The sequence below is a fragment of the Pleuronectes platessa genome, chromosome 5 (genome assembly GCF_947347685.1).
Source record: "Pleuronectes platessa chromosome 5, fPlePla1.1, whole genome shotgun sequence".
In the NCBI taxonomy this organism is placed as follows: Eukaryota; Metazoa; Chordata; class Actinopteri; order Pleuronectiformes; family Pleuronectidae; genus Pleuronectes; species Pleuronectes platessa.
This window is the reverse complement of record NC_070630.1, coordinates 16795156-16818546: the sequence shown is the minus strand read 5'-3', so window position 1 is coordinate 16818546 and position 23391 is coordinate 16795156. Positions and strand designations below refer to the sequence as shown.

Genomic DNA, 23391 nt, shown 5'->3' with positions numbered 1-23391 from the left:
TGAATGCAACAGCTATAAAGTTGTTGTTAAAGCTCCTCCAGTTAACCCTTAACTGTATATTCAAAGTAGGATGATTATCGCAACACTATGGAAATCAAACCACAGTGCGTCATCCATACAAATGACATGACGATTGAAAGGAGCAGTGAGGAAGTATTGTTTTTCTATCTATGACATTTACACCAATGATTGTACCAGTGAACAGAAAGGAACCATTTTGTCTGACACGTTTCCTTTCGGTTTACATCTCAGTTAATTGTAAGACTCGCAGAAAGTAACGTATAGAATAAAATACAGATAATGATTGAGATTGCTTACATTTTCTACTATTCCACATGAATTTCCTATTTTATATATAATTATTATGTACTGTTTAAGTCTGTACATGTTATCCTTTGGGTTCTCATCAGGAAATTGTATATGAGATTCAACAATACACTAAATCAAGTGGCCACAAATTTCACACACTCGATATAGTATCTAGATATGAGTCCCTCATAAAGATCTCTGTATAATTTATTGCAAAATTCACAATAACATTGAAAAAATCTCCCAATGTTAAAGAAAGTTAGTATTTTCCCTGATCTGCCCCCTTTATTAAATCTACTCCAAAATCAAATGAGTTTTGCCCTGACCCATATGTCACCCTGACACCAAGTTTCATTAGTTCTTGTGTAATCCATCTAACACACAGGCAGACACACAGCGATGAAAACACAACCTCCTTGGCAGAGGTAAATATGGAGCCTGTGGAAACAAGTCATACTGTAACATGGGCGCAAAAACCCGTTTGGCACCTTCTTTTTTTCGATCGTTCCCACTCTCCACCCCCTTCGTCTCGTTGAGTCACAGTGTCCTTCTATTCATTCATCCCAGCCGTACCTACCTGATAACCTGGGCAGAGAGCCCGCTGCATATTATGCAGGCCATATGCCATTGAGTAGATGGCGTTGATGACGAACCCCATCTTGGTGTCCTGTGCGTACTGCTGCCGAAGCGACTCTCGCTCTGCGGAGGTGGGAGGGCAGGGACAGAGGACCAATGGAAAATTCAGGCATATCAGTGCAATTCCTACTTTCACGTTTTCTTTCTAATATTATGAAACAAAGTGTTTTTCTTTTCTTCCTGACATCAAAGACTGCTCTCTTCCCTTTTCTCATCGGCCACTTCCCACCTCCACATCTCCTTCCTTTCTGTCCCATTCATTTGTTTCACATTCTTTCCCATTAGAATAAGGGAGACATGACTCCCTTTGATGCCGCTCTCACGCACCGGTTTGATTAATGGAGGAGCCGTAACCGAGAGGGACGGGGGGGAGACGAATACATTGAAATAAAGGGAGAGTGCACTCGCAGCCCCGAGGGAAATGAACAGATGAATAGGAAAGTTGTGTGTGTATGGTTGTTTACTGAATGTGTTTGTATTTTGTGAGTGTATGTTATTTGCATTAATATCAATAAAAGCAGATTGAAACTGTAGCCTGTGATGTGAAAACAGAAACACTTTCCTTCTTCTCCATGTGATTATTGTCAACACAAAAATACGGCCGCCTGTAACTCAGCATTCACTGCTAATGAATTTCATGTCTTTTCCCAAATATGTCTCAAGGGATTTTACAATAAACAATAGTAAACGTAACTTGTATCGCTAACAATCCCTCGTCATATCGAAAAATGATATTAAAGTGCTGTCACTACAGAGAATTCCTTGGGCTGCCCGTTTACTTTCATTTCTTATTTCCGGTCTGTACTCACTGCTGCAGGTGCGGTTGTACTTGCTGCTCTCCTGCGGGTGGCCTTTAATCCGACAGTGAAAGCGATGCTGCCAGAACTCTGGAAACCAGGGGTTCCGGATGTTGTTCTCAGGCCGAAGTTTAAGGTAGTACTCGTCAAACCACTTCACGTCGGCCGACTGGAGCTTGATGGTAATACCGCCGGCTGCCTCCCTAACAAAACCGTCCGTCACGTCGTACCTGTCCGCCCATCCATCACTGTCACAGAAAGACAAGCAGCACAATTAAGTAAAGAATTCAATGTATATGTTAGGCTTGAAAAAGGGTCATACAATCCAAGGACAATTTTCATCATTCCTTTTTCTACGTGGTGGCGTTAGTTCTTTATTCCAACAGACTTCTGCTGATTTTGCTGCACTGGCTTTTGAGAGAGAATTTGATTGGACATTTTATCATTTTCAAACATCAACAATTTGGGAGAAGACTGAGATAGAAGTGTGAGGGCAACTTTTCTTTGTGTCCAACCATTGTAAATTGACATTCTTAAAAGAACATGGTGTTAACTTGAGGACAGTCTCGCTCAGTGTTAAGGACACATCTTTTTCCTGCAGATATCTTGTCCTGCAGAATGTCAAAAAAGTATGTTATTGACTATGGTGCAGTCGGAGGGCAGACGCCAGCAAAGAGGAAAGAAAAGGGGTGGGAGAAGAAGTACTAGAACGTTGGAGTGTGGCAGATGTAGTTGAGAACTTTTCTAACCAGTCCAATCAAGCATTCATGTCTTTGTTAGGTTGTTTACACTTGTTGAAGTGACGTTTCCCTGAACATTTCCTGGGTGGGGGCTGTGTGTGAGAACGCAAATGTCCTTTTCCTGCCAGCCCCTCTGGTAAAATGTCCACAAAATGTCTGAGCGAGCCCATGTGAGAATGCAGCAGGAAAATGTCAAGCGTGGCAGTGGGCGTGTTGATGACGATTCTAACACATTATAGATGCAAAACAGGATGATTATAAACACTTCAAGATGAAAATAGAGGTGCCAAGCACGTAGAAGTAGCAAACAAACATGTCTACTTGGAAAGAATGATATTCGAAAGGTTGACGCTCATGCCGATGTGCCTAAACAAAAACACTCTGCAGAACTCATACATGATGTTGGCCTGCATGCTGTAGGCCAACCCTTCACCTGAATGTTTCGGAAATGTTCCTGTTGTTGTGAACACATCTGAGTTGGACAAACTCTCGCTGCCTTCTTCATATGTGAAAGGCAAATTCAAAAAACAATTTTCCAGAGTTCATATCTGAAAATGTCTTACTACAGTTGCTTCGTTATGTACGTGTGTGCATGTCTACGTAAGTGTGCATGCTGGTTATTGGGTGATTTAAACATTTTGGCTGAGAGGTGAAGCACAGGGCACCAATATGGTGCGGTCGTTTGCCCAAAAAAATCAGAGAGGGAGAGCAGAAAGAGCAATCAGGGAGAAGCCCAGTGAAAGACGGCGAAAACAGAAGGATAAGCAGGGAGTCAGAAGACATGTGGGAGGGAGCTCTTTAGTATTATGGGCACTGTCCAAAATTCTTCATATCGCTGACAAAATGCACAAACACTACGCACTGACACACACCAACATACGCCAGTCGGGCGCTGAGATGATCTAGGTCAAATGGAGTATTTTGGCTGCAGCTCAGCCGCCGTGCCCCGTCAGACACCAGCAAGACGAATATAACCTCTTCACAATACACGCTCATAAACTGTGGAGACTTATCACTGTCGTTTGCATTTTTTGGAGGAGATTTGGGTTTATTGCTCCTCAAGGAGGTAAAGATGGCACAGAGTGTGTGTGTGTGTGTGTGTGTGTGTGTGTGTGTGTGTGTTCGAGAGAAAAAGAAAGATAAAGAGGGAGGGAAAGAGAGAGAAGTGGATGTGAAAGACAAATCTCTCCTCCTTTCACAGCTACTGCCAATGTGGCCTCAGACAAAACAATGATCCTCGGTTTCTTTCGATGGAAATGTTCATTTCTTACTTTCTTCTTTCTCTCCTTTTCTCGCTCTCTCACTCTCTCCCCCTTTCTCTCTCAGCCTCCAGAGAACAAAACTCATTTTCTCCTACAGCAGTCCTCCTCGCCTTGGTCCGTTTGGAGTGCTTGTGTGCATATGTAAACTGCTTTCTCCGTCTGTCACCATTTGGGTGTCTGTAGCTGTCCCTCTTTTTCTCTGACTTTGACGTTTTTCTCGTCACCCTCTACTTCTGAGCTGTAAACATAAATCATGGCTATCCTTTCTATGTCAGAACACGCCTGTAAACATAAAAATAAATGTGTTGTTTGGAATCAGTTGGGGGGGGGGGGGGGGGGGGGGCAGTGTTTGTGGCACCACAGATGACAAGATGGACGAAGTGACTCCACTTCTTCCCACTATCCAGAAATGCAGCTAAAACATCCTGACTACATATCAGCCATGTTGTGCATATGGAGCCAGAGTCAGTGCAGTAGAGAGATTTGGGAATGAAGCCGAGGTTTAGAAAGGTCCCATCGATACACGAGTTTGACCAATCACAAGTCCGTCTCAGCTGTCAATCATGAGGTTGTTTTTAAAGCACCAAATAACGAATTAAAACCACATCTACTGAACAAAATGCACTTGTGATAAGAGCTACCTACAATGACAGAAACCCTCTTTTTTTTTTAAAGTGTGTGCTTTTTTTTTATAAGGCCCATGTCCCATCAACTAACATGGAGGAGGCAGGATTAATTAGCTATACTGCAGCCTGCCACTTGGTGGCGATCGAGACACTTCTGTTTCACTTTTGGGGTTTGCCCTGTCTTCCCTGTTCACCATCGGTATCTACCTTCTTTTTGCATGAATGTGACTGGATTGCACAGCGCCTGTGTTTGAATATTTGTTTTTCTTGGTATATTTGATTGGCTGGGGCCTCGGCTGCGGCTTAAATCGTTGAGCTTTTCCGAACTTCTGCCACACACAATGCAAACAGAGCAAAACAACCACAATGCAGTTGTGCAACTCATGACATCACCATGTTCAAATTGAACAGGCAGCATTTCTGTTGATGCTCCAAACAGGTGTGAGAATGTCCAGTTACAGAACACTCATACGTACACGATGAGTTTGTAGAGTGCTTTAACTGGACAGCTACCATGGGACATTAGCATGAAAACCAACAATGGTGTTTCCCAAGCTTAAATCTGTGATTGGCTGCCAGCACGAAGCTGGAACGCCCCAACTTCAACCCTAAAGGAACATGTTAGCTAAATGCTTAATGCTATTGAAGTTGACACAAGCTGATTCCTTAGGACAGAAGGACATTGAATGTGCTTCAGAAGATCAGATGTCAATTGAGAAAGCAAATCAAACAAAGCTCGGGTGAAACCGACATGGTTTCACCCTGATCTTTAATCAACTCTCCTCCTATCTTAACCACAATAATCTTCTTGACCCTCACCAGTCTGGTTTCAAGGCAGTTTCAACTGGGACTGCCCTCCTTGCTGTCTCTGAGCAGCTTCACACTGCTAGAGCAGCATCTCTCTCCTCTGTCCTCATCCTTCTAGACCTCTCTGCTGCATTTGACAGAGTGAACCACCAGATCCTTATTTCCTCCCTTCAGGACCTGGGTGTGTCAGGCTCTGCTCTCTCCCTGCTTTCTTCCTACCTCAATGAACGCACTTATAGGGTAACTTGGAGAGGATCTGTGTCTGAACCTTGTCCTCTCACTACTGGGGTCCCTCAAGGTTCAGTCCTTGGTCCTCTCCTCTTCTCTTTGTACACCAACTCTCTCGGCTCTGTCATTCACTCACATGGCTTTTCCTACCATAGCTATGCTGATGACACCCAACTAATTCTGTCTTTTACCCGATCTGAAACACAGGTAGCAGCACGAATCTCTGCCTGTCTGACCGACATCTCTCAGTGGATGTCTCAACACCACCTGAAGATTAACCTTGACAAAACTGAAATACTTTTCCTTCCAGGGAAAGACTCTCCCATCCACGACCTGACTATTAACTTTGACAACTCCGTGTTAACCCCCACTCAGACTGCTAGGAACCTGGGTGTGACATTCGATAGCCAACTCTCCCTTACTGCCAACATTAGTGCAACGACACGGTCCTGTAGATTCATGCTGTACAACATCAGGAGAATACGCCCCCTTCTCACTCAGAAGGCAGTACAGGTTCTGGTCCAGGCTCTGGTCATCTCACGCCCAGATTACTGCAACTCCCTCCTGGCAGGTCTACCTGCTACTGCAATCCGACCTTTGCAGCTCATCCAGAATGCAGCAGCTCGACTGGTTTTTAACCAACCTAAATTCACTCACACCACTCCGCTCCTCCGCTCCCTTCACTGGTTACCAGTGGCCGCTCGCATCCGGTTCAAAACACTAGTACTTGCGTACCATACTGTGAACGGATCAGGTCCAGTCTACATCCAGGACATGGTTAACGTTACACCCCAGCTCCTTCACTCCGCTCTGCTTCGGCTAATCGGCTCGTTGCTCCCTCACTGCAAGCTAAACACTCATCAAAATCACGACTGTTTGCTGTCCTGGCTCCTAGATGGTGGAGTGAGCTCCCCATCGACATCCGGACATCTGAAAGTCTACACATCTTCTGCTGAAAACTAAAAACATACCTCTTCCGACTTTACCTTGAATAAAAAAAAAAAAAAAAAAAAAAAATAACAACTCTTTGAAACTCTAGAGCGTGGTGCCATTGTGAGTAGCACTTACAATGGCACTTACTTATAGCACTATGTAATTTTGCTTTATTTTTCAGAAATTGTACTTTCTTGATTCTTGTCGTCCTGGGTCTGTACCCTCAGGGTTGATGCACTTATTGTAAGTCGCTTTGGATAAAAGCATCAGCTAAATTAAATGTAATGTAATGTAATGGTTGATATCAGTGGTTCCGACCCTGTGGGGCCTGATTTCAGGATACAAAGAAAGCTCAAAGAAATGAAAACTTCCTTCTTTTTTTTTTTGTAAATATAAAAATCTATGATGTCACTTATTATCGCTCACGAATAAGATCATTTCATATAAACAACTGTAATGCATGTCACAATCACATTGTGACCACAAACGTATTTCACTAGTGCACTGTAGCAAAATATCAAGGTGGTGGGAGATGCTTGGATCATTATTTCAATAACAGTGTTGACTTTGGTACATTAGTTTTGGTCCGGGGAGTCTCAGCACATGTTGTTCTCTGGTGTCACACAGCGGATGTTGTTCCATGCAGAGCAACAAAGTGCGAGTATCACACCGCACGGATCGATCGGCAGCTCCCCCCCCCCCCCCCCGAGGGACGAATGAATACGATTTGGTGTATTTCTGGGAGTATTTCCATCTAGAGCGTGGTTTACACGATGCTGTATTGACATTAGGAGACACGGTGGGTGGAGGAGTGAGAAAGAAACAAAGTGAGAGAAGTGATTGACAGGCAGAGGCAGAGAAAACAGATTGAAGTAAACAACCCCTGATCATTAATCAGGTCGCTCTCATCCTGTCAATGGATTTTCTGGATCTCTGTCTCTCTCCCTCGATGTTTTTCGCCCTCTGTCATTAACACCTTCAGCTTTCCCTTGAGTCCTTTCATTTTGTTTTCCTCTCCTCTTCCTTCTCCCAATGCTCCGACTGTCACATTTCACTGCATCCATCTGTCATTATATCTTTTGCTTTTCCTTTAATGCTCTTCTCATTTCATTGATGCAACACATACTTTGAATCTATACTAGGGTTGGGCATCGTTAGTTTTTTTTCCAATATCAGGGCTCATTCAGTTCTTTTAAAATGGTACCGGTGCCCATAAGGTGCCAGAACTGAGCATTTGTATTCTTTGCCAAGGCAAACTGGCAAGTTGAAATTTAACATTAGCCTGTGGCCAGGGCGAGTTTTTTAATACAGAGCTCAGGCACCAAAATAAGGCACCAACATCAGCATTGTGGTTCTGTCAGTCTATGTCTATGAGGCGTACTTGTTTTTGTCACTGTTTAAATTCTCGCTTTCTGTCTCTCACTCATCCTTCTTTTCTCTCATTGGCTTCCGCCTGTTGGGCAAGTTTTCCGAGCAGGTAACACCTGCGGCTCATCAGGGGCCAAGATAGCGTGCAAGCAGACACACAAAGATACACACTTGGATTAATCACCACTGGAGGGTAAAATTATTTCAAAAAAAGTTTATGGATCTCATAAAGCCCTCCATAAACAGGCCCCCTCCCACCTCACCGAACTACCCCACCACCACACTCCATCCCGTCGGCTCCTCTGATGCTAACATCCTGTCCCATCCAGGACCAAGCACCAGAGCTGGTGCGACAGAGCCTTCTCCATCTATGCCCCCTCCCTCTGGAACTATCTCCCCAAATACATCCGAGACTGCAACAGTCTCACAATGTTCATATCACAAGTCAAAACTCACCTTTTCACTACTGCTTTTAATGTGTTGTGTGCTCTATGTTTTAAGTGTTCAGCTTTTTATGTTAATTTTAACATTTGTAAAGTGTCTTTGCATACCTTGTAAAGCTCTCTATATATAAAATATATTCTTATTCTTATTGTTATTATTAACTCTGTGACCTGCACCATGTTTATGTTCTCAGCAAAAATCTTGAAATCCCACAGTGTTAAACTGTCTGTGATTAAAAACATCACTGAAATAAAATACATAAAGACATATATGGCTGGGGGGGTGTAGTGTTTTAGCAATACTATAATTGCCCCTTGAGGAAACAATATGTTTAGTAAGCTCTGCATCACAATCTATGTTCTCTGCTTTGCACAAATAGCACAATAAACATGATTTGAATAGTTTCCCAGTTTCCACGACACCCACACATTCTCATCTGAACCTGCAGATCTATTTCATACCAAGTTTTTTGGATGTTTCTTACCAATGACTGGTCTTGATGTTGCGAAGCATATTTAAATTTCCATTTTAGGGACTTTTTTGTCAAATCCTCATAACTTATAATTCAATGAAGCAGATACACGCAAGGGAGGATCACTGAAACAGGGAAGTTTTCACCTGCACCAACCTGCAAAAGACACAATCTAAGATGTCTTCCATTTTACGAGCCATTTTGTCTTCAGCTGCACCGGCTAGGTTCTTGTTGATTTGCCTTGAGTCACAGTAGGTGGTGAAGCACAGCAAGGGTTGAATGTTATTGTCCTCCAAACAGCAAACTGCAAGTTGTCAAGCCTGAACATGATTTATCAAGACTATACACAAAGCTGTAAAACAGGTATTCTTTCAGAATTGTACCACAACCTTTTCACACTAATGCCTCGTTTCCACAGTTTGCTCAAATATGGATTCTGCCTCCTACTGTTCAACGCACAGAAATGCATTTCTTCCAGTGATGGATAGCAACGCAGGAAGAGGAAATAATTTTCACCTCCCATTTTTGTGGAATATTCAGCTGTAGCAATATCTGGACTCATATTGCTTTGAAATTGCAGGTTAAAGCAATTTTTTTTACATCAATATGATCAAATTAATATTATTCCCACTCCCCCAACTGTCCCACTTCTTTAACTCTGATTTCGCTTTTTCCTTTTTTGTTTAAATGGCTCGACAAGTTTATTTTAAATTATACAATTACACAGTTCAACTATCAACAACTGAATTTAATGAATTCGCCTCTAAGCTTATTGGATTTTATCCTTCCTCAATGGGCAAAGTGCTGAGCTGTGTTTCTGTAAATTAAATAGAATGGACCTTCTATTCACAAAATGTTCGAAAATCAAGGCAAGGACGACACTTCTTTAACAGGAGCGACTGTAGCTGATGTGACTGGCCTTTAACACATCCAGTGATATTGATATTACCAATGATTCCTCCAATTTATAGCTCCCAGTTCCGCCAGTTAAATCTGCACTGAAAACGTGCAACATTCCCCTGACAAACAAAAATACCAATCGTGCAATACAGGCAACCTCTATAAAATCAATACATCTAAGCTTTGCACTCTCTGCCCCTGATTCCAAAGACTGCAGCCCATAGGGTGTGTGTATATGAGCCGTATGGATTGTGAACATGAAGCTCAACAAACGTACATAAAAAATACACAGATGTTTACTGATCAACACAGTGTGTAACTGTGTGGGCGATGCTGACACAAGAGCAGGGATTTACAAGAAGTCTTCAGGGTATTTGTTCACATGTACCATATGTGTGTGCGTGTGTGTGTACGTGTATTTGTGTGTGCGTGTCATCATCAATTAAGCTGATCAATCCCTCACTCTATTCTTGATCGCAATAACTGTTCTTAATGACATCCTGGTGCTCTCTCTCTCTCTCTCTCTCTCTCTCTCTCTGTCTCTTCATATACAGTCCATGGTCTCTACATGTCTCGGAGCCCAAGGCCGTTGCCATGGTTTCCAGCCCACGCTCATCCTGCTGTCTGTACTTTGTGTCTCATTAAAGCGCAGTGGATTTTAAATGTATGCACACAGACACCCACACACACCCTCTCCCACTCTCTCTCTCTCCATCTCTCTCAAACTCTCTCACACACACACACACCACTTAATTTTCAATTTACTATTTAATTAACATTATGCAGCCAGTCTTCCAATAGTAGAAACATTATTTGCATAATAGTACAGAATTATAGGCCAATGCATTACCTTCAGCAGAACTTTAACAAACCAACTCTATAGACTGATGCCTGAGGCACTCATCTTTCACTTCTGTTCCTGAGTAGAAATAGAAACTAGGACTCATTTGTTATTATTAATTTGCATTCGGTTCTTTCCTGGTGATGACATCCCTCTCACACCAGATGTATTTGACTGTGAACTCAGGGCCAGATCAAGGGGTGGGGCCAGGGGGTCTCTCGTTATAATTAATATGTTTAATAACAATATTAACTTTGTTAATGATTACAAAGTACACAATGTGCTTTAGAAAGGAAGCATTACCAAAATATAGAGCTCGTTGTAAACAATCAATGACTTAAATTTGCACCTTACTGAATCATGTGCATGGGTGTTGAACAAATAATCTGCCCTTGAATTAGAAATCAGACTGACTTCCAAACTTGCCAGGAAGTTCATCCGTCTCACCATTTTCTATATTTCTTCCATCTTTGCCTCTGTACTTTAAAAACTATGTAGTAGAAAAACATGACCTGGATAAGCACATGCAGGTTTTCAATCAAGCTTGTAACATAAAGTTAACGTGTTCGATATCTTCATAAACCATACGGCCATTCTCATACTTTATATTGTTTTAAAAAGGTAGATGACTATCTGACAGGATAAGACATGGTGATTTAGATATTCATGTAAGAGAGAGTCTCCCTGTTATACCTGAATAAATAAATTAATTTATTATTATTATTATTGAGATTGCTGAGTTCAAAGAGGAAAACTGTATCAGTCCATGAACTCTATTGTAAATCAAAACAAAACAAGAGCTAGATGATCCCTGCTGAACATTTCATCTGAATTATTAAAGTAAGTTAAAAATAATATTAATATTTGATCAGTGAGCGAAGCACAGTGTTTGGAGATCCGCAGCTTAAAGCTAAATTTTCATTTTCATTATCGTTTGCCTCTGACCTCAGTCGTGATGTGCCCGGTCACGATGGTGGTAGATGGAGTGTGGTGGCACCAGGGGGACAAGCCTTTCTGTTTCATCGTTGGAAATTAAATATTTGGATTGTTCCGTTATCATTGGCGTATAAGATCGTTTCAGCTCAAGGAAAGTGGGTCACAGATTTGTTTTTTGACCAAATATTTCATCCTGACCAAGAGCTGATCTGCACAGGTTCAATCATTAAATGCCACACGACCTCAACCCACCCACCCACCCTCGAGCTGCCATGGCAACCTGGCGGCGGTTCTAGATGAGCATCTGCTGCTTACGACTGTACATTCTGCACGTGCACACGCAAGCACGCACGCACGCAAACACACACACACCAGCAGTCCACCAACCAAACCTGACAGTAATAATTAGCTCCACAGACACCACGACCAGGAAAAGCGAACCCGGAGCATGAGCACTCACACACACAGTTGCAATCCACACACCGTCGACGCGTGGAATTATTAAAATGCAATAGCCCGTACATTTTAGAGTGACACTTTGGGATTAGTTTGCCTCTGACATTTTTGGGCAGTTTGTCACATGATCGGAAACTATCAACTGATCGTGACATCACGAAACTCCATCTATAAACAGCCTCAGCCTGACGGGTCAGAGTTCACCATCACAACAGCAAAACTCATTACGCCAAATGTCAGAACTGTCTCACACACAGACATTGTGGCGCTAAACTGCGTGTGTGGTAGAGAGAGAGAGAGAGAGAGAGAGAGAGAGAGAGAGAGAGAGAGAGAGAGAGAGAGAGAGAGAGAGAGAGAGCAACTGTGTAATTATGTGAGTGATCAGATCGCTTTACATGCTCGTCATTCAATATAACACACAAATACACACACACACCCACACACCTGCTTAGCTTTGTAGCAAATTCACTTTTACTCATCCATCGATGCCACACTTCATTACCCTTCGTCTCAATTTTTTCTGACACTTTCTCACCTCATCTTTTTCCTGTTTTCATCTTAAATTGTTTTCTTTTCCCATCATTTCCACTACATACCTCCCTCTTTATCGTTCATACTGATTCCATCCCTGTCTCAGTACTTCTCTGCTTCTATGTTTGTATATGCATGTATCTATCTATCTATCTATCTATCTATCTGTATCTAGACTCGGTCCCATCTGTCATTTCTTAATTCCTAAATCACTGTCTAACAATCTATTACCTCATTTTGTTCTTCTCCTTCATTTGATTATTTCTTGCTGTTGTTTACATTTGCAATTTATTTTCCAGACAGAACCATAATTACATTGTCAGATAATTGTTTGAAATTCAGTTACCTAATTGCTTTGATGAAAAAAAAAAAAGGAAAAGAATAATAGGAATACAACAAGTAATTTCTGGCACAGATAAATATATTCTACGTAGGGAATTTAATCAAAATGAGCATTGAATCCTTTATCTTTAGAAAATAGATCTCATTTATCATTTTTACCTTCCAGTTAATATATTCATATTACCAAACCCTGAAAAGAACCTAAACTTAGAATCACCTTTGTCAACAGCATGTAAAGATAAGTCTCATTTAAGTTTACATAAACCCATACACAATCTCTTTCTCACACTCATCCAAACACACTTTGTTTTCAGACTAGTATGGACATACAGAATATATTTCAGATTTCCCCCGAGCTTTGGACAACAAGACGCCCGAGTTTCAGGTGTGATATTGGAACAGAAACAAATCTAAAAGTGGGATGAAAATATCCTACTGGATGACTGTCGTTCCCCTTTTTCTTAAACAAACGCGGCCAAAAGTGATCCTGTTGGTTCTCCTTCATTCAGGACTGACTCACTGAAGCACATTACAGCTTGGAGAAGGTCACTGTGAGAAGGAGAGGAGGAGGAGAAGGCTGAGGAAGGAATGGAACCTAACAAAAAGCTCCGGCCTAATGGAGAAAAATGATACGACATGTGATTCCTTTTTTTTTCAGCAGTCTAACTTCTGCAGTGCGTACTGACCTTCAGGCCATGTTCAGACTCGCTCCATCACGGTTTGTCATAGAGAAAATGTCTTCCTCAGAAAATATGCCGCAAGCAGTGGGGAAGACTTGTCTGGTAACAGACGGAGGATATTCAGCGAACAGGCTTGTCATTAAAAAAAAAGGTTTAATATTTTTAGATCAAGTCCACAGGGGCCGCCACTGCATTGTTCCCCAATGTTTTACACACTGTATTATAATGTGGATTTGACATGTTTATTTACATCGTTGTTTTGATTATTATTCTGACACCAGTTACCGATAATGGAAAAAATTGTAATAGTCTGAATACCAGGTTTCTGCTTTCATCAAAGACCCTGATAAAAAAAAGGAGTTAAATACGAAGAGACTTATGGGAGAAACACCAGGAGTGCAGAGGTTAAAGACCTTGAAATCCACAGAGATAAGTACGGATGTAGCGAGACCGAGGCTACATCCACATACAAACGTTTTTGAACACATCGCTGTTGCCATGTTTATCCGCACTTCTCCGAGAAGAAGTATGGAAACGCTGCTGGCCCGGGTTTGGTGAAATTGGCTCATCTATGTACTTATTTTTACATTCAATAAGCCTATAAAAGAGAAAAACATCCGGCTCGGGTCAGGTTCTGACACAAAAAACAGAATGCCTGTCAAGTTCGGGTCGTGCTCGGTTTGATTTCTATTGGACAGGTTCAGACAGAGTGTGGATGCAGCCAGAGAGCGAGAGTAAAGTGACACATTTGATGTCTGGGAGAGAAATGACTGACATAAGGGGAGAACAGTGGAGCAAAAAGAAGATGGCTTTGTGTCATAAGGTTGGAAAAGCTTGTGTTTTCAAAGAGGAAGAAAAAGAGCATAAAATGTTGGAGACACTGAGGCGGAGGAATGATGTCAGCAGGAGAGAGTCAGGGAGATACTCAGCCTTTTCCTCCAGGTCTGGCCTCATCACGTTTTATTGCTTCACAAATAAAAGTGTCGCATCTCATATTCAGCACAGCGGACATTGTAATATCACCTGCTGAGGTAATACACCACCAATGTTACATCACTCTCTGCCTCCCTGCCTCATCTTTATCACCGCGGTGGCCTTCTTGTCCCTCGCTCCCTGATGCTCTCTTCTCCTTCTCTGCTCTTCCAGCACTCTCTCTATCACTTTATTTCTCCTCTCAGCGCTCCCTCACTTTCTTAGTCTCTACGTTCAAAAAACCTATGTGGCAAATCAAAGTCATTTAACTACCTTTCAAAGTCAAACATCCCAGCCGGCAGGGACCAGACGAAGGTTACATTATTTGGCAAAGTCATTACAAATTCAAAACATCAAAATGATTCAACACAAGGAAACGTTTATTTTCATGTTTTAATACAATACTTCCTAGGCCACAGTTAACTAGTGTTGGGAGCCGTTTGGGATTTTTGCAATAGCGGTGCTAAACGGATACCTTTAAAATGGTACTGTTGCCTAAACAGTGGCTCATTACGTTTTTTGTTTTCCTCACGGGGAAGAGGAATACAGGCACGTCCTGGTGTCTGAATCTCTTCCCGTGAAAAACAGTCCCACTTTTGACGTTTTAAGCTCTGAGTTATTTGTTCTTGCATCAAGTCTAATTTGAGGAAGCTAAAGGCTAAATGTAGGCTGACGTTAGGTGCATGCTAGAGCCATGCAGAGAGTGTGTTGCCACCAGAGTAAAGTGTAATGGTAACTCCACAGGTGTGGTGATGTTTATGTTGCCTGTGAGCAAGGCAACTATTTCAGAACAAAGCTGAGGCACAGGAATTTGCACTGTGATTCGTTCTGGTAAATATCGGTTGTGTAGGAACCGGATTTTGGTATTTGTATAAACACACACACGTTCATCCACACAGATGAACGCACACAGCCACTAATGGACAATCTTGTGTAACCTAATGATGGGCCCGTTTCTTAGAAGCAGCAGTCAGAGCGGTTCCCTGCTTTACACAATGGAAATAATTATACTGGTGGGGCCTACGCACATGCACGCACACACACACACAAGCACACAAACACGCACAGAGCCTGGCTGTTTGACAGCAGGGATTAGCAAGGAGAGGTGCAACTAATGCCCAGTAACGAGACATCCAGCTTATCGCCCACAGAATCGTGTGCGCGAGTGCGTATCAGAGAGAGAGAGATAGAGAGAGGGAGAGCGAGCGAGCACCAGACGGATCTACGGCAAATTAGCGGCATGTTATTTTGGACTTAGATGAGTTTCCCACATCTTGTATCCAAACCACTGCTCATGTTTTTATCTCTCTGGTTCAGTGCTTCCCAAGCTCAAATGAATATGTGCTTCACTTGCATGACTCATGAGTATGAGCCATTGTTGCAAATATGACAACAGATAACAACATGAAAAATTAGATGTTAGCAATGCGTCAAATGCAAAACATACAAACTTATGTGGTTGTATGAATATGTAGGTAGTATTTTAAATATAGACCCATGTAGCATTAATACTACAAATCCAGGTACAGAGTGTACATATACACACATGGATTAATGAGGGTATTAGACAGATGTTGGTGTCTGATCCGTTGACAGGGGATGATGTAACACGCTGATATTTGTTGTCGTGTCGGCTCCTCAAAGCTGAACTCATTAATTTGATATTTTATCAGCCAACCTTGGGAGGTACACTCCTCAGATGTGTTTTTTAAAAAATGATTATTCTGAGCAGCAGAGTACAAATTCTGCGTGCCCTCTGTGTATCCTAATTAACACCGTTAGCATACTCGGTTCACTGGGAATGTTTTTGCTGTGACAGCACATTTCTGCGGCCACACTGGGCCCGTGGAGTCGTTGCGTGCTTAATGATTTCCCATGCTCAAACTGCTCAATGTCAGCAAAACATAATTTTTTTTTTTTGCATTTATATCTATTTACAAATTGGGATGGGTTTAATTTTATGGTTTTTATTTGTATTTTTTGGGGGGTTTCTGTGGGCCAGCTGTTCTCTTTGTAGTTCCCACACAAAAGCTTCATGCTCCATTGGTGACGTTGTGAATTGCATAGTGTTCTTTTGTATTTGTAGAAGCGACAGATATGTCTGAAACGTTTAGAACCCTATGTAAGTGTTGAACGAGGACATGATTTATTTCCCTCTTTACGTTATTTACAATGTTAAATGGGATTTTCTGCATTAAGAGGTGATACAGAAGATAAAATGAGGTGGTGAATGTAAATGTTGTGACACAGATTATATTCTTAGCTCGCCTGACCTCAGATCTAGTTAGAGGTTTATTATCAATGGGTCTAAATTGATTGATTAATGGATTGAAACAGTTTTAAGAGCAGACTCATTAGCTTAATTGAATCCTTTTTGTATCCTGAAGATACTTTACACAAGGAACACTAAACGTCACACTTTTCAATGCTCTGATTAGTTGTAGGTCTGCTCTGCTGCTGATACATTGATGACACCCCCTCGAGTATTGAAAAAGAACAGAACTTTCCATTATTTCGGCCTTTAAACTCAGTTTCCATTTTCTTCATTCGTTCAGGGTTGAATATCTGTAACTTCTTCGCGCTCTTGATGAAGACATTTTTATGCCTCAACAATTATTAAAAACGAAATAAGACCTTCTGTGGCATTGTCCCCTCATGATTAAGTTTGCTTTGCTTTGGGTTAAACATATCAGTAGCCTTAGCTGTTATCGGATATTTTGAAAAACCTTCCTAAAAGACATTTTCTCCCTTTGATGACAGAGGACGTGAGTCTCTTAGATACGTTTAAAAAATAAATTATAGTGGCAGTAGCTCGGGTTCCACTCTTTCCCTGAATGTGCTACTTGAATTTGGAACCCAGGAAGCTGAAGATCATTAATATTCAGAGTTCATATTCTAAAAGTAGAAGGGCCATTTGGAAAATTGCTTGAATTTAACACATTAAGTAACATGAATTGGTGTTTCACAGCCTGGGACAGGTGCATAGATGACATTCTCCTTCCTTTGTTCAAAACCGATAATTTCCAACCTGTTAAACGGATCCCAGCGACTTAAAGTAGAAGATCTGAGTGAAGAACTGAAAACTTTCTCAATCACAGGACACAGATGGAAGCACGCATAAAGTACACAAGTAAATATCCTGATCTCTCTCTCACCTTCACAAACTTTCTCTCTCTCAGATACACACACAAACTCTCTCTCTCTCTCTCTGCCCTTCTATAATTTTCCCGCTCTCTCGTCTCCTGTGTTGCTATAGTAACAAGCTGTGCGGGGGTTGTGATGCGGCACACATCACACCCCGTCTCACTGAGCTCACCGGAAGAGAGCGAAAGCGAGGGAGACAGAGACAAATAGATAACAGGGTCTGGTGTGTGCGCCTGTGTGTGAGTGTGTGTGTGTGTGTGTGTGTTGGACATAACTGAGACGACTGTTGTATTCTTGAAGTTGTAACTTGAAGTATATATTCTTCCTTTTGAAATGGCAGCAAATGTATTTTATTTAAGGGATTTTTCTTGGGCTGACGCAAAACTTTAAAAAAGAAAAACATCTACAAATCCACCAATATCACTGATTTTACAAACAAATCAACCCAATCGCATTATGTGACAGCTTCAAAGTTCACCCTGTAGGTTACTCTGATCACCGTCTCTACCAAAGATCGTGAGCAGCCAGTGCTTGTTCACTGCTTCTAAATAAAAAGATAAGTAGGCACCGTGGATTAGCATATTAATCAATACAGAGTCAAGCTATAAATGAAAGCTTCCACCATGTTTCATTTATAAGGCCAAATCCCACTTTGTAAGAAACGCAGCCAAAATAATAAAGATTTCAGTGGATCACTTGGGAACAGGGAGAAGAATCTGTGATATTCAGAGGCTTCTCCTCCACCCGTCTGTAACACTTCCTGTGCAGGATAGTGGACCTCAATTTAATATTATACAGCACTGACAACATCCATGGGCCATGTTTCTGAGGCTGCTAAACCATTTTCCAGATGGGTTGTATGTGAGAATGTAACTTTTCCTGCCAGCCCCCTAGTAGAATGTCCATTGAATGTGCGAGAGAGCTCATGTGGGAATACAGCTAGAGGACACATGCATGACGTTTCTAACACACAACTAATTCAAAACCAGAAGAATATAAATATTTTAGGAGGAGAAAGGGAAGCCGTACACAGACACCAACAAAGATGTCATCCTGAATAGAGGACATTCAAGAGCCTGAATGTTCCAGAAGTGTTCCTGCTGTTGTGAACTCATGTGACTCGGAAAATCTGCAGCTGCGTTCTTCACTGTGAAAAATGTCTGGAAAATGTTGTCTGGGCATTGACAGTCAATGTCGGAAACCACTTGAGAGATCCAGAGTCAGATACCATCTCGTACAGCTCATTCATTCAGAGCTAAATGACTTCACCTAAAGGATTTAATTAGCCAATCATGCACCTCTGTCTCACTTCCCCCTCTTCCTACATTGTTTCCCTGAGATTTCATCTCATCAGTCAGTCAAGGACAATGGTAGACCGAAGAACACCTGACAGTGACGATGGCATGTTATCACTGCTCGCTGGTCTCTAAGGTCAGCAATCAGGCTCAACGGAAAAGACGGCTGCATGAGAAGCAAGTCAACAGCTTGTCATGTTATGTTATGTTGTGTGTTTGCCTGTCCTACAATGTGTGGTGGGGTTTGCACGATTATCGCTAATTTCAGGAACCAGTAGATGTCAGAAAATGTCCTTACTTAACTTTTGAAAACCAGCCAAGGCAACCTGTTAAAAGTCAATATTTCGTTTGATAGTCCATTTTCTAAGCTACACAAACTCCTGCACCAAGTTGTGTGCCAGGTTACTATAACCCAGTGGAAAGTTCTGTAACTTTGCCTTTGCAGCATCGGTAAAAAAGAACAAAATCTGGGCACGCAGCAGGTGATAACTAAAGTGTGTGTTTTTTCTTTCTTTGAAATTAAAATGATTGTGCAGTACTTTTAACATCTTAATCAGCTTATACGAAGCCCAGTCAGGGTTTATTTTATTGTGAAAGCCTACGACAACCCTTCTGACCCCTTCATCAAAATGGATTACATAAAGACAGAAAGAGCCAGCGGTGAAGATGTTCCCAGTGACTTTGCTGCTTGTTTAAAAGTCCAACATTGTATTACCTTTTGATAGAAACAAGCCAGACACATATTCTCTGAGGAAACACGTTGACAGCTGCAGAAGCACATGTGCTACGACAATTCAGATACCAAGAACACAACTCCACCGTCAAAACAACGGGAGAACGAGGAGGACATGTGAGTGAATGGATGTAGCATGTGTGTTTAATATCAAGTGACTGGTAGCGTTTGTAAGCTAACAGGGACGAGTGGGTCTCAGATTTGACCCTTGAAGGACTCTGTTGCTGTTTCCAATTAAAACATTAAGCATTGAACAAAGTGCATGTGGTGACAAATGGATGGATGCATCTTACTTAACAAGCCAGGAGAGGCTGAGTTCCTGAAAACTGAATAAAGGAAACTTAATAAAATACTGAGGGTGTGTTACCTTCCATCTCTCAGTTTGTGTGATTTAATCCTGTTTATTCCAGTGGTCCCATTTTTCCATTCTGTTCACACAAGAGCAGGGAAACAATTGAAAATATCACTTTCTCTGTGTATTCACATCTTATATTTCACAGGGGCTCTGCCCATTTCTCATGAACAGCACAGTTCATATTTCTCTTAATTACCTTTCCCTGGTTCAGAGTCGGAGCTAAATTAAGGGCCAATTCATTTCCTGTCCAGGCGGCCAGGGAGACAGCGGGGCAATTCTGAACAGATAGCCTTGAAGAGAGTGTATTGAGGAGGAGACAGAAAGAGGCTGAAGACTTGCTGCCAATAATGGATATAAAGTAGAGCCATACAGAGTCAAGTGCATGAATTGAAAGGGAGCAAATAAGAAGTAAGTACCAAGAGCAAACATCGGATGTTATTTGTTACCTTACGTGATATTTGTTTATGTCGCCTCAATGCCACTGAAGGGAAAGTCGCAAATCTCAGAAACAACAGAAAAAAAAAAAGGGAAACCCTTTAGATTCATGTGGGGATTATCACAATGACCATAAAAAGGATTATTGTTTTGTTTTTTTGTGTGCATTGGCGTGAGTCTGTGCTGAACCGCTGACGTAAGAATCGGTTAAATCCTGCAGCGTGCTTCCAAGAAAATGATGCAGAACTGAAAGCTCACAACTGCGCAAACAACTCAGTTTGTTGCACTGACACGCTGATCCACGCCAGGACAGATGCACAGAATGTTTACACTGGACAACCCGTCTGTCTCCTCTGTCTGTCTGTCTCCTCCCATCCTCTCTCATTTCCAGCATTTTTCCCCATTGGAGTGCTGTAAGAGGATAAAGCCATTCCCTGGGATTTCAATAAGAGGATGAATATGTGTGTGGAGGTGTGTTTGTGTGTTGGCTATTGCCTAAGTGTGTGCGTGTGTTTGTGTATATGGATACACGTGCACTTTTTGTATGTTGCATGGTCAGATTTACAACTGAATACAGGTGTGTTTATGTAAACAGTTTCGTACGTGTGAGTGTGCATGGGTTAGTGTGTGTGTGTGTGTGTGTGTGTGTGTGTGTGTGTGTGTGCCCACAGGTCTGCCCTACATATGGAAACCCTCTTTAACTCCCTGTCAAGAGACTCAGAGCATTGGAGGAGCATTAGAAATTCCTATGAGTTCTTTTGTTCTTGAATCTCTGGGTTTTCCTGTTCCTTTACGGCACAGCGATCACTAGTAGTCATTAATCAGCCCGTCTCTCACAGCGGGAACAAAGAAAAAAAAAAGATGAAAAGGACGTGCAGCAGCAGATCTGCCTAATGATTAGATCTTCTGATATTTTTCAGCCACACATATGCTGATGCACACGAAAAAATTATCACTAGTGAGGGACCTGAAGGATTCTATCTAACAGCGTTTTGAAGGTTGTATGACTGAAGGAATTTCAAGTTAGAATACTTTAAATTCCTTATTATTTAATTATGTTATTTAAACCAATACTGTATATTGAATTGTATGAGCAACATTACCGAAATGTCCGTAACTTATTGCTTTGAAGAGCTATGGCTTTAACAAAGCATTAAAGAAGACATATTATGCTCTAATATAGGTATAACTTGAAATGGCCTCCCCTCCTGATAAACCCCAGTCCGTTCTGATTGGGCAGCTGGCCCACTCGGTTGGGATTGGTCAAACACTTCCAGCGTGTGTAGGAAATGTTGGACTCTAGAAGACCACATGTCTCCTCCAATAAAAAACCCTGCTTATTTCCCCCAAAAGGGATTGTTATAAACAGCATTTGAGATCACTTGATAAAAAACTATATTCGGGATGAGTTATTTTTGCATATATTTGAGACATGAGTATGATTCTCATTGTTTATAACATGAAATGGGCCAGAGAACTTCAGTTAAACAAAAGTTTTTTTTTCAAAATGAACATATGGATGCAAACAACTCGGTCTTTGAGAAGAGTTTGAGCTGCAGGAGATCTATTGTCCTGGGATCTCTGCAAGTCTCTCTATCTCAGACAACTATTCATAAGCAGACCATCCTGTCAAGTTCCACACAGCACAACAGAAAGGACACAACAAAAAAGTAAAAGCGTCAAAGGCAGCTTTGTGTGTGAGGACACAGAAGTAGACTGGGTGGTGACAGAGAGACAGTTTGAGAGTAAACCACCTGTGAGTTGAATAAAGAATTCTTTGACTTTGGGTAGTTTCAGTTCAGCAGGCTTTTGATCGGGTGTCATGGAGGACCTCAGCCATACTGACAACACAAAATGAAAGTCACGGTAGAGTCCTATTGGGGTTTAAAGTGTGAAAACAGGAACCGGCTGGCAGAGATATTTGATATGTGCTTGTCACGTTTGACACTAAGGAAAAAACAACCTGAGTCCCTTCTTCATGAAATCCATGGAAAGAACTTGATGCTCTCCACCATATAAAGTCAATAACAGAGAAAAATACTCTAATAAACATACAAAAATGTAACCTAATGAATTTAATTAAATGTTATTTCTGACATTTCATTAAAAAAAAAAGCCCTAACGTCATGCCTCGGCGTAGTGATTCCATGATTTGGTCAAGGGATCGTGACTATAGATTAGACATTTCTATACCAGTCCCCCTTCAGTGGAAATCAATTGTTTAAACATGTCCCCTTGTGCATTCTTGTGTGATAAAACATATTTTGAACGAAATTTACAGTAAAATGCAATGGCTGAGTACATCCACCTAAACACTGCAGTAAACAAATGCCATTCTGAAAAAATAAATGGATTCTGTCAAATAAGTCAGAATAATTAGCTACTAGAGTGAGACTTTAAACCTCCACTGTCAATGTGGTTGTGTGTGTGATAGAGAGAGGAGGTCTGAACAAGTCAATGTGTTCACAATGAAATAAGGTTTCTCATTTGACACTGTTTAAAACAAAGAAAATCAATATGTGGCAGTCAATGTTGATATTGTGTTTTTTTTGGTTCATTGTGAAACTCAGAGGACCCAGGTGGTCTGAGCGATCATATCTCAAATGTGTCCTCATTATGATGCGTTCATATCTGTACTGAGAGCTAAACCTAACCTATCAAAAGAGCAGGATTAATTTCCATCGATTCAACAATTAAATACCACAAAACAGCTCTTATTTCAATAAAGGATCAATTAAAAAACATTACACAGATGGTCCACTCACAGGCTGGAATGGAAGCTATTTGTGTGCATGTACAATGTGTGTCAGTGTGTATTTGTTCATGCAGTTACAATCCAAAATGCAGCAGTGATTCTTTAATTGTACTCCTAATGTGGGCAATTTGCTTTTCAGGTCTGACAAGAAGTCTTTTATTATTATATGAATGACACACACAAAAGAAATCTCTCCTCCCCTCACTCATCGTATTTTCCATCCCTCTCCTCTCTGAATCTCCCCTTCCTCCTTTAGCTCTCAGATTCCCTCCTCTGCCTACACCATTTTCTGATCCCCCTCTTGTACTCGGGCAGGTGTGCGATCCGCTCAGCGTCTCTTTCAAACACATGACAAAGACGGTACAGGTCGCTCCCACATTTTACAACTCAATCG

At 41.5% G+C, this 23391-nt stretch overlaps 1 protein-coding gene across 1 annotated transcript in view; it reads right to left on the bottom strand.

Annotated features, from left to right (window-relative positions):
- grm5b (glutamate receptor, metabotropic 5b) overlaps positions 1–23391 on the bottom strand; it is a 51672-nt gene that overhangs the window by 11284 nt on the left and 16997 nt on the right. Inside the window, exons 7-8 of the mRNA XM_053423024.1 lie at positions 1755–1990; positions 887–1008 (exon numbers count right to left, since the gene is read on the bottom strand). Of these exons, the coding sequence (XP_053278999.1) occupies positions 887–1008; positions 1755–1990 (358 nt within the window). The remainder of the gene's footprint in view (positions 1–886; positions 1009–1754; positions 1991–23391) is intronic.